This window comes from Mirounga leonina, unplaced genomic scaffold (assembly GCF_011800145.1).
Source record: "Mirounga leonina isolate KUSES-001 unplaced genomic scaffold, KU_Mleo_1.0 Mir_117, whole genome shotgun sequence".
NCBI lineage: Eukaryota > Metazoa > Chordata > Mammalia > Carnivora > Phocidae > Mirounga > Mirounga leonina.
This window is the reverse complement of record NW_023270274.1, coordinates 6,135,431-6,153,221: the sequence shown is the minus strand read 5'-3', so window position 1 is coordinate 6,153,221 and position 17,791 is coordinate 6,135,431. Positions and strand designations below refer to the sequence as shown.

The 17,791-nt window shown below is 46.2% G+C and overlaps 1 protein-coding gene across 5 annotated transcripts in view; it reads left to right on the top strand.

Annotated features, from left to right (window-relative positions):
* The window catches only part of LOC118007297 (lysophospholipid acyltransferase 2), a 118,193-nt gene that overhangs the window by 88,789 nt on the left and 11,613 nt on the right, over positions 1 to 17,791 (top strand). For all 5 annotated transcript variants that reach the window (XM_035000319.1, XM_035000317.1, XM_035000318.1 and 2 more), the window contains 3 exons: positions 7,621 to 7,676; positions 8,918 to 8,972; positions 14,114 to 14,297. In XM_035000319.1, the coding sequence (XP_034856210.1) occupies positions 7,621 to 7,676; positions 8,918 to 8,972; positions 14,114 to 14,297 (295 nt within the window). The remainder of the gene's footprint in view (positions 1 to 7,620; positions 7,677 to 8,917; positions 8,973 to 14,113; positions 14,298 to 17,791) is intronic.

Below are 17,791 nucleotides of genomic sequence, written 5' to 3'. Positions count from 1 at the left end.
CCAGTTAGCAAATATAGAGAAAGGATCCTAGTTTCACAAGCAGTTAAAAACTATGATATGTCTAGGAATACATGTAAAAAGAAACGCACAGGACCTCTGTGTAGAAAACTATAAAACTTTACTGTAGGTTATAAAAGAACACTAACTGGAGAAACATCTTGTTATTTAGATGGTAAAATTCAGTATTATAAAGATGGTAATTCCTCTCAAGTTAATCTGTAGGTGTTATGCTGCTCAAGGTAGGGTTTTGAGGGAAATGAGATGAACTGAAAAATTTCCCTAGAAGTGTAATTGCTCGAGAATAGCAATTTCAGTATAAAACACACTACTGTTTGTCAGGTAGCAGGCGCTTAAATGTTACAAGACTGACACAGGAATAGACAAAGCCATGAAGCCAGGAGAGAGAAACATACTCATGGGATCTGAGAAATAAAGGTACAGAATAGAAACGGTGGGATTATAGATCCAGTGGGGAAAGCCCTTCTTGATTATTCAGTAAATGGTGTTGAGACAGAAGAAAGGTAAATGCTTGCCTTCTTTGAAGATAACTTGTACGTGGAAGCGAGAACAGATTTTTTTTTTGGCAGGAAGGTAATGAGTTCTGATTAGAGTATGTCAATTTTTGTTGTGCTGAAGGGATGGCTTAGTGCATCCAAGAGATGTTCATGACATAATTTTCCATTCAAATTAAGGATATGTTTTATAGCTAACCACATAGTGCCAGATCCTCAGCAAACATTTTATTACTGCTTACTCCTGTGTCCATTCAGCTAGGAGTATTGAGTATTGAGTACATGCTATACATTTTGCTAGGTGCAAAGTACTTTTGTAGGTGACAGTCCTGTCCAGCATAAGGGACAGGACATGGGTCTAAAAGCTATAGGTGTGATTGTCACATGCATTCCTTTTTTTAAGTTTTGTTTTTATTTGGGGGGGGGGCGGGCAGAGGCAGAGGGAGAGAGAGATCAGCAGGTTCCATGCCCAGCACAGAGCCCAAAGCGGGGCTCCATTTCACAATCCCGAGATCATGACCTAGCTGAAATCAAGAGTCGGACCCTCAATCCGCTGAGCCAGCCAGGCGCCCTGCTTGTACTCCTTTTGGAAAACCTTGCTCAAGTCGAGAGTCTAATTGTAGATGTCTCTCTGCTCTGTGCTAAGTTCTAGAAGGCCCACGCTCTCATCACCCTCCTGTCACACGGAGCCCACTAACTGTGTTGTAAGTGGGATGGATGTAAATTATTCAACTGCTGAACCTTAATGTTCCGTCGATCCTGTTTCATCCCAAGGGAGTGTCTCCCACACCTTGACCTACATTTGGTGAGAGGAGACCTGTCTGGCTCCTACTAACGTAGGTCAGGTTACCAAGAGCAAACAGGCTACTCTGTGGCTTGAATGATCTGGCTTCCACCCTCCCTAAGCCTTTTCCGCTCTTCTGTCGCTCACAAAGCACGGGCTATAATGATCTTTATCGGAGGTCTGCAGTTTTCTAAAGGCTCTGAGCCCCCCACGGGGTGTGCCTGGCCCTGCCCCTCAGCCCCCACCAACTGCCTGTCTTCCTTGCTGTCTGATGCTGCAGGCTTGTGGCCCTGCTCTCCTCTCTGGACTGTTGCCCAGCCCATTCCCTCTGCTCGGGGCACCCTTGCGGGCCAGCCATCCGTGCACCTTATACAGGCCCAGGGGATATGACTCCGACTCCAGGTTTTCCCCTCGGTTTGAAGTTTCTCTCGTCTCTGCACACATACCTTCAAATGTCGCCTTTGGCTTTTAACACTTTTTTCTACAGTTATTCACATACCTGTTTATCTCCTGTTTTAGTGAGAAAACCTCTCCGGAGACCACACTTTACAGCTAATTATCATGTCCTTCAGTGCTTGATGCCTAGTAGCAATTCCAATATTTATTAAAAGAAGGTTTTATCAGACATTTGCTGTGTCTCAGATACTGTTTGAGGTATTTGTCATATTGCTACTTTATTTAATCTACACAGTGGTATCATTACCTCGATTTTTTAAATAATAATTTGGGGACAAAAGTGAAATAGTTTCTCAATCTCCCACAAGGGATTGCTGGCGGGGGCAGGATTTGGGTGGAGTTTTCTGATTTATGTGGCCGGCTGCCTGGTCCCCACCCGCACCTACACCTAGGGGTCCAGGAGGCACCTCGCACTGGACATGCCCAAAACAGACTCCCTGCCTCCCCTCCCTGCCCCTCCTGTGCTCCTTCTCAGCTGCCTCTGTCCTTCTCAGTAGTTGCTCTGGTCAGAAACCTTGGCGGCCTCGGATCTCAAACCCTACATCCAATCCATTGTCAGATCGTCATCAGATGCTGTCATCTTTACCTTCTGACGACAGCCGGGCTCCACGTCAGACTGCACGTGCTGTCACCCTCTTCTGCCTACTTATCCCACCATCCTATCCTGGCCTATTTCAGCCCAGAGCCAGAATACATCCATTTAAAACCAGATGACTTCGTGCCGAAAACCCTCCAGTTCGTGCATCGCTGGGTTCAGAGCCTGTCCTCACTTGCCCCTCCAGAAGCCCTCTGGGTCCGACCTCTGCCCCTGTCTCCAGCTTCTGCCCGTGTCTCCCCTCCACACCTGCTCCAGTCCCATCTCCGCCTGGGCCAGTCACATTTCTGCCTGAGGGCCGTTGAACTGCTTTTCTCCCTTCCTGGATGTTCTTAACCCCACAAGCTGCTCTTTGCCTTGTTCTCGCTTGAAATGTCACCCTCAGGGTGAGGCCGGTTATCACCCTGTGTGGGCACTCCCTCTTCCCCGGCCCTGCTTCCGTTCCTGTGCTCCGCGCTCAGCAGCATCTGGTATACGAGGCATTTACCTGTTTATTCCTTTCTCATCTCTCTCTGTCCGGTCCATTGTGAGGTCTGTGGCGGCGAGACCTTCATCTTGCGCACGGTTGTGTCTCCAGCACCTGGTTTATTGTAGGTGCTTGTTGAACACCTGTTTCTGAATGAGGGAGTAAGGTGAACGAATGAGTGTGGCTTAGAAACCCATGCCCTTTCCATCATGTCTCCCTGTGTATTCTTTGGCATTCAGTGTGTGGGGCTTGTTTGGCGGCAGGGGTTTTTGCTGTTTGTGGAGGAAAGAGATGACTACGGGGGGAGAATTGACAGTGCGTCTCTATTGTCAGGTGACATACCCTGGTGGCAAACTGACCTTTGACCTGGCAGGTGCTTGCCGTTGCTTTGTCACATTCGTATGCAGATGGCTTTAGAGTCAGCATCTCCTAGAGATGATGGACAATTAAGAAAGTGACTATTCTTTTTAGCATTCATTTTCTTTCTTTCTTTTTTTTATTATGTTCAATTAGCCAACATATAGTACATCATTCGTTTTTGATGTAGTGTTCAGCGATTCATTAGTTGCGTATAATACCCAGTGCTCATCACATCACGTGCTGTCCTTGATACCCATCACCTGGTATTCATTTTCTAACTAAATCCTATTACTCTGATTATTTGTAGAGACAAAAAAATGCATATAAATGATTTTTAACTTTTGCATCCTTTTAAGTTTTAAGAAGTGTAGAGCTTTTAGTTCTTTACATCAGATAGGCTTTTTAAAAATATTACCTGAAACTATTTCATCAATTGAAGTATTTATTTTGAACAGTTAGATTCCATATTTTCCCACATTCCTAGCAGAGTGCCAGCAGGAGTAAATACGTGTCGTTCCACCCAAATACAGTGATGTCGTCATGTAGAAGGTACAGGTGGCTCTGTCCGCAGCCCAGAGCGTACTCGGTGGAGGTTCTGAAGCCCTCCACCTTCTCTCTCTCCTCCATCCCTCAGACTCCACCTTGGGGGAAGCCAGAGGGCCTCTCTGATTCACATTAAGTGATCGCAGACTTTCTAGAACCTGGGAAGTGATTAGCTATTGCAGGCTCCGCCAGATGCAAAGTCAACAGGTAGTTAAAATGTCAGTAAAAGTACAAGTGAAATAATGTTCTGAGTCACCGAAACAAGTATTTATGAACAAAATGCACTGTTAAGAACCACTGCAGGTAATCTCTTTGAGAACAGTGGAGTTGTTTTCATTTAGAAGTGTTTTCTTCGCACCCTGGGTTCGGCTGTAGTGAGGTGAGATTGGTTCTCCTTCCGCATCACTCTGTTGTTTTCTGGTCTTGCACATGCCTGTGTCGGATTCATCTGTCCATTTTCCCCTCTGATTTACTTTTCTGAGCTCTCATTAATCTATTTGTGCCTTACTGAACCCTTTACTGTAGTACTGTCTTATTTTCATTTATAACTTACTCCTTCAGAGTCTCTCTGTAGTAATTCTGCCTTCTAGCATTTTACTCTCACATTTGCCACCCCCTGCCCCCACCCCATGACAGGTTGGACCAGAGGCAGCAGAATTGCCAGCCATTTAAAACCAAAAGGAGGGGCACCTGGATGACTCAGTCGTTGGGCATCTGCCTTTGGCTCAGGTCATGATCCCAGGGTCCTGGGATCGAGTCCCATATTGGGCTCCCTGCTCCGTGGGAAGCCTGCTTCTCCCTCTCCCACTCCCCCTGCTTGTGTTCCCTCTCTCTCTGTGTCTCTCTCTGTCAAATAAAAAATAAAATCTTAAAAAAGCAACAACAACAACAAAGGGAACATTCAGGGCTAATGATCACCAGTAAAGGAAACAAAATGATGTTGAGATGCTTTTGCAAACCAGTTGGTTCTCTGAGCCCATGTGTATGCCAAGTATCGAAGGTGCAGAGATAAATAAGGCAGTGTTCCTGGTGTTCAGTAGCCCATGACTTTTGTGGTGACAGGAAAGTAAACCAAAAAAATTACAAAACAGTATGGTAAATGCTTTCAAGCACAGATGAAAACGGACAGGCGGGAGGGAGTATGATCAACCTGTAGAAGGAGTAAGAGATCTTGACTGGACACTTAGAAGAATCCATGTATTTGGCATTTTAAAAATATGTATTTAGCACATATCTTGGGCTAGGCGCTGGGGATTCAGTAGTGAAAAAGACTGTTCCTTACCTCATGGACTTTCTAGAAAGGAGAGAGATTTTAAAACAGCCAGTGTAATTGGATCAACGAGACACCCATGAACCTAAAAATATGTGGAAGGAAGCAAACCAGCTAAGGTTAAATGAAGGACAAGTGTGGGCATCGTGGCTGAGGGCCTACGTGAGGCAGAGCTGTCCAGTGGGCCTCTAGTACGAAGTGACTTCTCAGCTGGGACTTGAAGAAGAAGCTGTCCTTGCAAAACAGTTCCAGAAAGAGTGGTCGAAGTGGACGGAGCAATATTTGGAAAGACTCTGGAGCATTCAGCTCGGCTGCGCGCCTTCTTTCCATGCCCGTGAGGGAGCGTGGTTCTCGGATGGAGCAGCCCGCTCTCACACGGCCCGTTCTCCCAGCCCAGCTCACTTCCCAGAGCCGTCCTGCGGCCGCAGCCCTAATAGCGCAGGAACTGCCTGCGGCTGCCGGGCCGCGCGGGCCGCGAAGGGCGTGCGCCGAAAGCACATATGTGCCTTGATGGAGCATCTCACACGCACCTAACGGTTTAGTATGTCACTGAGTGGATAAACTCCATGATCTGGTATCGTTTTTATTATGTTTTGAGGGAAAATGGGAATTAGAATTTAGAACTGACGGGTATTTTATCATTCTTTGGTGAACTAAACTGAAGAGACTGAGACAGGATGAGAAAAGTGATTCCCTGCCCTCAGGGAAGTGGGAATCATTGTTTTTACGAACCTCAGAGGCCCGTGAAACATCCCGCAAGCTAACAGGGCAGCTGGGTATTCGTAGCAGGCCGGAGGATGGGTCGGCTGAGGGGTCGTTTCCTGAGAGCGAGTGGTAGAAAAGGAAGAACTGACTTTGAAGGGAACCGAATGGGAATCTCCCCCCTCATGCACCGAGTTTGAGAGCAGTTGTCATTGGACAGAACAGGTTGTGTGTGTGTGTGTGTGAGAGAGAGAGAGAGAGAGAGAGAGAGAGAGAGCGAGCGAGATCTTGCCTGCTGGGTGAGGAGAATGAGCCGTAAGTTCTCATGGCCCCTGATGGCGTCCTCCTTTCTTTACGTGTTGAAGGATGCTCCTGTTTGGCCAGAGGTGGAGTGGACACTGACCACTCGTGCTCTGAGCGCTGGGGCAGGTGGAAGAGCACCGGGTCTCCGTGGTGGGGTCTGAGCTTCCTCCTGCACTCGCTGGTGGCGTGGCTGGCCTGTCCCCAACGCCTTGCCTTCCCTGCACAACGGAGGCCGTGCGGGCTCCGAGCAGGTGACGCTCACTCTCGACCTGTAGGCAAAACGGGATTTCCCGGTTTCAGTGAAATTCCAAAAATATAAATAAATACCTTGTGATTAATTGTTCTGTAACAGGAACGTCTGTAAGCTAACGTAATAAAGGATAAATGTATGTCCTGGTGGCTTTCAAAATGTGGATTGATTTTTCCTTTCCAAACTATCCAGTTAGAGATTATAACATATGGAGAAAAGATTGCCATTTTCTTTTTTTTTTTTTTTTTTAAGATTTTATTTATTTGACAGAGAAAGACACAGCGAGAGAGGGAACACAAGCAGGGGGAGTGGGAGAGGGAGAAGGAGGCTCCCGCTGAGCAGGGAAGCCCGATGCGGGGCTCGATCCCAGGACTCTGGGATCATGACCTGAGCCGAAGGCAGACGCTTAACCAACTGAGCCACCCAGGCGCCCCAAGATTGCCATTTTCTTAATTGTGGCATGACTTAGAGCCCTCTCTGAAGGGTGATTTAGGCCAAGGGCTGCTCTCACAGGCCCTTAGTCCCGGGGTCCCAGACCAGCAAGCCGGACAGCAGGCTGTCCTCTTTCTTCCTCCCCCGTCCCTCCTGTTCTGTTCTACATTTCTCACCCAACCTCTTTTAATTTTCTACCTATTCCCCTTTTCCCAACTCACTTTCCACCCGTAGGTCAGCTGAGGCAAAAGGCAGCATGGTATGTTGAAAACTCAGCATCAGGAAGCCCAGGCCACGCCTGATGCCTGGGGGCTCCTTCCTCTGGCCTTGAGTTCTAGGGCGCCAATGAGGGGCGGGTGACGCTGCTCCCGCAGGGTCTCAGGTGAAGCTTGAGCAGGCATTTCTCCCCCACCCTCTCTCTCTCTCTCTCTCTGTGCCTGCCTCCTTCCCTGCCCTTCCCTTCTCTTGTCTTTTCTTTTCTTCCCTCCCTCCCTCCCTTCCTGCTTTTTTTTTTTTAAAGCAAGGGAGAAGGCCTGGATCCCTCAGCTCTTTTTTTTTTTTTTAAAGATTTTATTTATTTATTTGAGACAGAGAGAATGAGAGAGAGAGAGCATGAGAGGGGGGAGGGTCAGAGAGAGAGGCAGACTCCCTGCCGAGCAGGGAGCCCGATGTGGGACTCGATCCCGGGACTCCGGGATCATGACCTGAGCCGAAGGCAGTTGCTTAACCAACTGAGCCACCCAGGCGCCCAAGGATCCCTCAGCTCTTATACCTTCCCCAAACACAGCAGCCCCTGGATTATCTCTTTGAAATCCCTTCAAGATCTCTTTGTATGTTAAAAAAATGTCAGCATTTTGTAGTTGTATAAGCAGAATAAACTTTTTCATATATCAAAGTATTATTTTAAGTTTCTGCTTTCAAATACTTGTTTTTTTATTTTGTCACAGCCCAATGATGATAATTACCCAGAAGATCACTAGTTTGGCTTATGAAATTCATGATGGTAAGAATTTAGAAGTTAATCTTTCGTCACTGAAAGAAATCCTATTCAAATGTACTTTCACCTGAGATATGACCCTAACTTTCTGCTCTGTATTCAAGGAGGTCAGAGAGGGGAATCTTTAACTCTGTCTACGTTAAAGTGTATTTATTTTTCTGCAGTGTTTAATCTCAATTTCACACTTGATCCAGTGACAAAAGCAGAGTAAAAGAATGGAATCCTGTCATAGTACCCACATTAGTGGCAATTTAAAATATAAAGGAAATAGACATTTGATCTCAATCAAGTGTTATTAGTCCCTGCTTCATCTCTGTGTTACATTTTTATTAATATTTGATGTTTTCCCCATGCCCCTTATCCCTTAATATATAATATACACACACACAGTGACATATATTTTTAGCATAAATATTTATATATTCGTATTTTATATCTTCAGTGAATGGACACCTTGCCATAGGAAATGCTAAAAGTCTGGGCCGTGAGTCACGATTTTGACTCTGGTTTCTTCACAGACTGGAGGAGCATCCCTGTCAGACCCGTCATTCGTAGTGGCCTAGGGAGCTTCTTGCATGGGGCTTTTAGCCCCACTGTATATATAGATCACCCATCCTGTACCCTCTACTACAGAAGACCTACAAATAATTTCTAAGTATATTGTTTGCCTCTTAATTTAGTCCTCCTTTGGTCTTTAAATTGGGCTTAGAATCTAATAAGGTGATGTGTAATTGTAAATCGTGTCCTCCTCTTTGGGAAGAGAAGGTAAAGAAATGGATGGAGAAGGTATATGAGTACAGTTTTCATTCCTTAGAGTCATCGAGAGATAAGGAAATCACTCCTTGCTTTATGTTGAGCTTGTAGCCCATAATACTGATTAGTCATTTAAATCATCTAATAATAGAAACATCTTAATGCCCCCTTTTGAAAGTCATAGTGTTTGCTATAAAATATGCTAGGATTTTGGAATTTTTAAGTTAATAATGATTTCCTCTAGAGAAGAGTCAGATTTGTGCCCTGATGTGTTGTTTCTCTCCTACAGACCTAGATGTGTTGAGTTACATGGTGGTCCTTTGATGTGATTAAACCTGTGTTGCAATGAGAAAGAAAGGAACCGGTTATTCCAAAACTGGGATTATAGCTTGAATTTCCAATGAGAAAAGTGGTGGAAGTGTGAATGGGGAAAAACACCATTCTTTTCTTGGAGGAAACCATAATTGATAAAAGTCCCTATTTTTATTTTTCAGGGATGTTTCGAAAGGATGAAGAACTGACATCATCACAGAGGGGGTTAGCTGTAAGGTACGTGCTCTCTTGTCATGTCTTGCCTTGCTTGATTCGCGTGGTCTCTGCCTCAGACGCACTTTACTCTCATGGCTAAGGCTGACTCATCCTGCTGGCGGTACTGACTTCATGAAAACCAACTTTCCTCCCTCCACACACCGCCCTGCCACCACATCTTGCTAGGCTAGGCTGCCTGTCCCTTCTAAGGCTCCCATGGCACCTTGGATATATTATGTACCACGCGGATATCACTAAATTTTCTGTCTCTCCTATGATTTTCTGAGTTCTCTGAAGACAGTCTTCATGTCTGCCACGTAGTAATGAGTGATAATCGCTGCTTTTGTTTATAGACTGATAACTTGATGGCAGTTACTGGGCTAAGATATTTTAATACGACACATAGATACCATGTTTTGAAATAATGAAGAACCAGTAAGATCTTCTTGATATTATTTGAGGATTTCATTCTGGGTAGGTTTCTACTTCATTTATGATAGTACTTTGTTGACTAATCTAAGGAATAGCTTAATTTCTTGGAAGACTCTATCTTAGTCTAATATAATTAGAGATTGAATCATTTTACCTAAAGAAAAATTCCTAGGAAGCCCCTTGTTTTCGGTAAATCTAGAACAAACAGATGCATGGCTGTCGGAAGAATGAGGTTAAGCTTGTGATAGTAGATAGACCCTTTTGGTAGCATGTCTTGGGAATCTTCTAATATTTTCCCCATCTTTAAGATTATTCTATTTTGATATTCTCTATAGTCAGTATTTACATATCAGTAGGTGTACATTTGAATATACTCAGAGCGGTTACTTTGATCTGGGTTCTGTGATCTTTAGGCGTCCTTCGCCCATCCCTAAACCTCTCATTAAGAGACACGCAGCCCCCCATTTCTGCCTTTCCTTCCCACACACCCACCTGGCAAAATCCCAAACCCTATTAAATTCGACTCTCTGCCTACCTAAACAGTGGAAGAAAGCAGAGTGGAAAACATTCATTGCAGATTGGACCTGTTTTGAGTGTGTTACCGCAAACTTAGAATCATGGCCTTAGTGTTGCCAGGAGTTTGGCTGCATCTGTCCCGTGCGCTCCCCGCTCCGCACCCCCGCCCCCCCTGCCCCCCTGCCCCCCCCAGCCGTGAGCTCTTGTGTGCTCCTTCCTCAGACTTACAGCACTCCCTCCCCTGCACTCACTTAGGGTGGTAGCAAAGTTTGATTCTTGGAGAAAAGAAAGGCAACCCTACTTCATTTTGCTACCACTAAACCTGCCAGACTGCCTGTGTCTGTAACAAATACTCCTCTTTCTGTCCAATACCAAGGATTCACTGTCCCTCATCCAATCCGAGGCCAGCGTCTCACTTCTCACTGAATCCAGCTGCTTCTCTTTAACTGAAGGCTTTTGCTTCCTCGGTTGTCCCGTCCCTTGCATGGTCACTCATCCTTTCCCCATCTTTTCCCGCTGAAAGGAGACACACCTTTACCTCACTTCCCCTTCGAGCTCCCTCCCCATTACTCTGCAGCCTTTAGAGCAAGACTCTGTGAAAGATGTATGTCACCATCGTCCCGTCCTCACCCTCTTCAGGCCCCCGCAGTCGGGTTTGTCCTCACCGCTGGTCTGATAGCATGCTTCAAGGGGACCCTTAATCTCGGGGGGTGTAAGTGGTCGGTCAGCCTTGGTTTGCACGCAGCTCAGCCTCTCAGCACCGTCCGATCCAGCAGACCATTCAGTCCCTGAAATATTCCTCTCTCGTCTTCCGGGACCCCACCCTCTTGGTTTTCCTCTTGCCTCCCTGGCTGTTTACTTCTGTTGTCTTTGCTGAATCCCCCCGCTCCGAGGCTCACCACTAAATATTCGTGGGCTCCGAGGCACACGCTTAGACATCTCCGTCTCCTCTGGGGGTCACATGCAGTCCATTGCCCCTAAATACTGCCTGCATGTTTGAGGTCTCGTAACTGTCCTCCCACCTGTCTCCTGAGCTCCAGCCTTGTAGCCAACTGCCATTTCAGCATCCCAGCGTGGATCTGAGCTGGCATCTCAAATAGAACACGCTCCAAATAGAACTCCTGAGTCCTGCCTCCCTCTTCCCTCTCCCCAGCCCACTACCCGCTCAGTTCACAGCAGCACCATTTGTCACTAGTGCCTTAGGGCGAAAACTTGGGCAAACTCACGCGTTCTTACTGCAAATCTGCTTCACTGGCAAGTTCACTCTCCCTTGGAGACCTGTCTCTCATGTGACCATGACATCTGACTGCCCCTGATCTGACTGGCTTCTTGCCATTCCCACTGAGACCACCCCAGCTGGACCCTCGCCCTCTGCTTGGTCTACTGGAACAGCCTCCCCAGCAGGGTTCAGATTTCTGTCTTCTTTCCCTCCACCGTCTACCTTCCACTCAGCAGCCAGAGGTGTTTGTAATGTGTGTTGGACTATATTTTCCCCTCCTCTGAGGGAAACCCCACAGTGGCTCCTCATGTAGTTAACTAGGAGCAGACTAACCGCTTAAGACCAGAGCTGGTAGCTCTGCCCCTCGTAACTACACCGAGCTCCTTGTCAGAACCCCCTTCCCTGCCGTCACTTTCTGTCCTTGGCCCTGCTTGATTTTTCTTCGTAGTATGTATTACTGTCTGATGTTATGTATTTGTTTTGATTGTCCCTCTCTCTGTTAACTCTGTGAGGATAGAACTTTGGCCCATTGATCATTCTGGTCTCATGGCCTCAATGCAGTTCACCACTGAGGGTGCTTGTGGCCCCGCAGGAGACATTTTTGGTTGTCACGGCGGAGAGGGGAGGTGCTGCTGACACCTAGCGGGTGGAGGCCAGGATGCCGCTAAACAGCCTCGGTGCCCAGGACAGCCCCTGCCAACAAAGACGTATTGTCCAAAACAGTCCATAATGCTGAAACTGAGAAGCTCAAACCTGGGACAATGTGGAGTTGATCCCAAATAAATATTTATGGAATGAAGGGATTCTTTCATGTAATGTCATAAATGAAGTATTACAGTTATACTTCGTTCTCATTTTAATAGCAAATATAATTATCTACTGAGTACCTAAAATGATTTGTCATTTGATACGACCATTGAGCCAGAAATTACTTCAGCAAATTTCACGGTTCAGAGTTATCTCCTGTCCTTGCAAATTGTGATACATAGTTTGACTTGGTAGGACTGGGCTGCGCCTTGATAACCTGGCATTGTTTGGGGCGGGTTGAGATGGAGCTTTGTGATGGGAGCACAGGAAGTTCTTCCGTGGCTTTTGATTGTCGGGCACTTACCCAGCGAGTGAGGCAGTGAGAAAGCATTCTCTTTCAGCATTACGGAAAAAAATGCAAGAGCAAATCTGCCAGCAACATTTTTCTCTCCTCAGTTTTGAGCCTTCAAGAGAAAATATGTAAGGCTCAAAACGCTTTTAAATGTAGAAGAATAATTCTGGAAAGATCTAAAAAAGGAGTTTGGGCTAAGTGGTGATGTAGCTAGTATCAGATGGACAGGAAGCACTGTTTTCTTGTTTATTGTTTTTTATAAAGGTACATATGAGGAGGTCTGTCAGCTTCTCTTGGCCACAGAGAGGGTTTGTGCTTTTTAAGGAAACCACTTCTCAGAGAGGAAGGAAGGATCGTAACATCTTCCAGAAGCCTGCTTCCCATCCTCAGGTGGAGTCGTTCTTCTATTGATTATAGTTTATAATTGTCAGTGGGAAGCAAACTTAGTAAATGGAACTGCTGGTAGAAAATAAATAAGGGGTGCCCGGGTGGCTCAGTCAGTTAAGTGTCCAACTCTTGATTTCAGCTCAGGTCATGATCTCAGGATTGTGAGTTTGAGACCCGCGGCGGCTGGGCTCCACGCTCAGCAGGGAGCCTGCTTGAGCTTCTCTCTCCCCCGGCCCCTCCCCCCTGTCTGCCTCATGCTCCTGCACATGTGCTCTCTCTCTTAAAAAAAAAAAAAAGGAAAAGAAAAAGAAAATAAAGACGTAGACTGCTAATTCATCTATATGATGATGTATACGGTCTATATAGGTTCTTGTGTTACTAAGTATTTTTTACCCAGTTTCCTGCATTAAGATCTAGAAACCTTAGATGCCACGTGCCATCGGGACAGACCTCAAAGCAGTTGAATGACAAACGTTGCAAGGCATCCTTAATTCGGTTCTCCCTTGCACCCACATCCAGTCTGTGAGCAAACCCCCCGGGGTGTCCTGCCAGAGTGTATGCAGGCGCTGCTCCCCCCGCTGTTCCTGGCCGCTGTCGCCTCTGCCGGGGGATCCCAGTGGCCTCCTGGCTGGCCTTCTGACGTCCACCCTTGTCCTCTCCACACTCGGGCTAGAGGGAATCTTCGGAAACCGTACTGTAGTTTTTCATTGCATTCAGAATAAAGGCCAGAGTTCCTACCATGGCTTATAAGGCAGCCCTAGATGATCTCACCTTGGTTCTCTCTCATTTTTTTCCTGTTTCTTTCTCTGGTTCAGCAACACCGGCCTCCCTGCTGCTGGACGCACCCCATCTCAGGGATTTCACACTCACTGTTCCCTCTGCACGGAATCCTTGTCCCGGTTACTCACATAGCTCCCTGTCTCACTGCCTTCCCGTCTCTGCTCAGATGTTGCCTTATAAGAGGTCTTCTTATATATATATATATAAGAAGAACCCTTTATCTTTGTAGTACTTAGCACCTCTGAAAATACTTAGTACATCTTTTTCAATTATCTGCTTTCTGCATCTGCTATGTGAGCTCTGTGAATGCAGAATATTGCTCTACTTTGTTATTGTAGCATGTCTAGACCCTGGAGCGTGTGGGCACGTGGTCAGTGCACACATGGATTTGTTGGGTGAGTGAACGTCTAACTGGTAGGGGAAGATTCTTTATGCCGTCTCTTGTCGGTCTCAGGTTTGTTTTATAATGAAGAAATCCAGTAGCAACCCTTTGTAGTTGCTCACAAAGATCTGTATGGAAACTCTCTTCTCCAGAAATACTGCTGAGCATTACCACATCCTCATCTTTGGAATTCCTATCATACGAATGCAAATGAAAATTAAAGCTTGCTTTGTGGGGCAAACGGGAAGAGCAGCGAGGTGGAAGCTGCTGATTCCTGCTGGGTGGGTTTTCGTGTTTTCGAAGAGCTTGGGGCCCCCTCTCACGAGCTGCGTGTGTTTTACCCGCAGGCGCATGCCAAGCCTCCTGGAGTACCTGAGCTACAACTGCAACTTCATGGGCATCCTGGCGGGCCCACTCTGCTCCTACAGAGACTACATCACCTTCATCGAGGGCCGGGCGCACCACAGGGCACCGCCAGGCGCAAGTGGGAAAGAGGACATGCCCTGCGAGAGAGCAGAGCCGTCTCCGAACGTAAGCTCATGAGGTTGACCTGAGCCTCGACAGCTTGTGTTGCGTAGTGTTGTTTGTTCAGTGATACTAATGTCTTCAAGGTCTGAGCTTGCTGTGTCTTTGAAACTATCTTTAAGATAAATGACTCTTCACACTGCAGTTAGTAGTAATGTCTAGTAGCCGTACGATCATCATCAAAGAACAAAACTAAGGTTACTTAAGAAGTGGGGCACCGCTGAGGGGCACCCCAGTGGCTCAGTGGGTTAAGCGTCTGCCTTTGGCTCAGGTCACCATCTCGGAGTCCTGGGATCCAGACCCACATCAGGCTCCCTGCTCAGCGGGGAGTCTGCTTCTCCCTCTGCCTCTGCCCTTCCCCTGCTCATGCTCTCTCTCCCCCACCTCTCTCTCCCTCAAATAAATAAATAAAATCTTTAAAAAAAAAAAAAAAAAAAAAGCAGTACTGAGTTCCTGAGTGAAAACGATGTTTTATAGTTATCGAATATTTTACAAGAAAGCCATTTGCACGGAACTGACCCAGCCTAATTTCTTAGGCTTCTTCCTTCCCTGCACTTCATGTTCCAGCTAATTCAAAGTGTTCTCTTCTCCTCTCCTGACTTCCCTCTCCTCCTCCTGGTCATTGCCAGTTGAAATCTTACTCCTCTTTAAAGGCCTACATCAAATATCACCTTGTCCATGAAAGTTTTCCTGCTTCCCCACAATAAAACAGTTAACAGTAGCTAACACTTTGAAAGCACTTCCCATGTGCCCGGCCCTGTTGGGCACACCTCACAGTGACACTCTCAGCACTCACAACACAAGGTAGGTGCTGTTACTCTCACCGCTTAACAGATGAGGAAACCAGGCCTACGTGATTTGACTGAGATGTCCCAGGTTGGCAGCAGGAGAACTGGAATTCAAACACAGGCAGTCCTAGTACAAAGTCTGTGCCAGATTGCCTCACAACTGAACATAAGCTTTATTTCCTTTGGACTGCTGGGATAGGTACTCCTTTATCAAGAAAGGCTCTGAGGCTTTGTGTAGGCCGAGCTTATGTTGGATTTGATCTGGTAGAATCTAAAAGTCCCATGAGAACTAGGCCAATCAAAAAGTCTATGAGACAGGGGCGCCTGGGTGGCTCAGTTGCTGAGCGTCTGCCTTCGGTTCGGGTCATGATCCCAGGGTCCTGGGATCGAGCCCCGCATCGGGCTCCCTGCTCTGCGGGAAGCCTGCTTCTCCCTTTCCCCTCCCCCTGCTTGTGTTCCCTCTCTCGCTGTCTCTCTCTCTGTCAAATAAATAAAATCTTTAAAAAAAAAAAAAAGTCTATGAGACAAAAAAGGGGGCTAGTATGTTTTTTCTCAATGTGGGGCTTGAGCAAAGGATCACCTTCCTTTCTAAGTTAACTATAAAATGAAGCATGAATGAGGAAATTTGCACCCATTCACAAAAGCTCTTATTTTATCTCTTTTCTGCCATGTGACTCGTGTTTTGTACCAAAAAGGTGCTTTTGTCTTCATACTTTCTATTACTGGTTAAATGTTAATTGATAAATGCCATATCATATGGGCTTGAAATTCAGACTTGAAATCGAGTACATTCCGATCTCTTCCATTGACTATTTGTGTCTCCAGGCTGACCACTTAACCCTTTAGAGGTCTCACTGCCACAGGAGAAAGAAAGGATTAATATAGATAGCTTCGATCTTCCAGAATCTTGTTCTGGAATACTGGAAAGAGGATTAAAAGCTAGGGATCAAGGTACTAGACATAATGTTGTAAAATATTTGAAAAATTTCAAGTGGTATAAACTTCTGAGTAGCAGTAAATCAAACCCAACAAAGAATAATACAAATTTATATATTCTGTCACCTCACTCTGAATTTTTATGGGATTCACTCTTATAAATGTGGCTTTTCCTCTTTTGGGTTGTAGACATCATAAATCAGAGGTTGTTGGCAATGGCAAATACTCTTAATCTATTATTTCACTGTCTTACTATATTTTTAGGGTAAATTCCATATGTGAAAAGTTTATATTGTCAGAGTGGTATTTACAAATCACTCAAAGGCATTTGGAAGCTCTTTGTGCATCACTGGAGTGTGTGGACTCTTGGGATCCAAAGTAGGACAGTCAGTTAGCCAATGGCCCTTTTGTTGGGCACCTCCCGATTGTCTTTATCTAAATCAGATACAGGTTTGGGCGCTGAAACAAGGACCAAAATCACAATGGCCTAAACAAGGTCTCTCCCACGACATCTGAAGTGTCAGTGGTCCATGGGTAATGTGGCAGCTCCATGGGTTGGGGATCCAAGCTCTCCCCTGTTTTTGCCATCCTTAGGGCGTTGCCCCCATCCCCACGGTGTAAGCTGGCTCGCCACAGGAGCTGTACTTGAGCTAACATCGCATGGACCGCGTGGCTACACTCAGCTGTGAAGGGGATAGTCATGTGTGGTCTAGCTAGACGTGCCCAAATAAAAATTCCATCTTTGTGCAAGAAGCGGAGGGTGGCTTCTGGGGAGCACTTGTCAGTCTCTGTCATGACGTCTGTAGAACTTTCCTCTGGGGCTCCTTAGCTTCTTAGTGAAGGATCCCTCAGTCTTCTGCCATCTTAGGAGGTAGATACAAACTTGACTGCTTGTTTCTGGACCTGGCCCAGGCACGGGGGCTGAGGATCCACCTCTCAGGCTGTAGACTTCCTCGAGTCTCCCCGTTTTCATTCTAGCACTTACCCAGCCCCCCACTCTGGACCCATGTCCCTAAGCCTGGATCTTCTCTGGTTCAGCTTCTCTGAGAGTTGACTTCTGCCTTCCTGCTGGAATGGTGGAAGGGTGCCCCTTTACTAAGCAGGGAGGCGGTGGGAACCAGGGGTCATCCCTGGCCTCCCAGGTTTAGGCCCTCACTCCTGCCTTCCAAGCTACCTGATCCCACATTGCCTGAGCCTTTGTGCGCTGCCTGGTAGTCGAGATCAAGTGTATGCTACTTTAATTTTTGTTTTGAAACTGAGACCTGGAAACTTGTGTGTCTAGTCTCACGGCCACAGTATTGCTCATTGTGTCACTAAGATGATACACCCAATTTTTAGGTTAATGTATGAGGCCATTTGTTTCATCTCACTGTGAGATTATAATTTTTCTCTAATTACCTGTTTTAAATCTCTTTTCAAATGTAAAGCTTAGATATTTTGGGGGAGGGGTGAAGAAAATGTAGCCTTATTGTACTAGAGAAAGCTTTAAAAAAACATTGAGGAAAATGAGAATGAAGGCTGCAGCAAAGAGTCCTCGAGTGCTCAATACCTCCTAACAAGTGGCCCGAGAGCAAAGACAGCTTTTTCAGAAATGCGGTGAATCTGGCATGTGCTTTGACTCTTGCCTTTGAGCCCTTTCTTTTGGCACTGTTATAGAAAGTGTGAAAACATGAATATTCATTTGCAGATTAATTTGAATAGTATTTGACTACTATGCAGGACACTCAAAATCCAAGCATCTTGTTATGTTCCATTACCTGGACGCAGCCTTTCCTT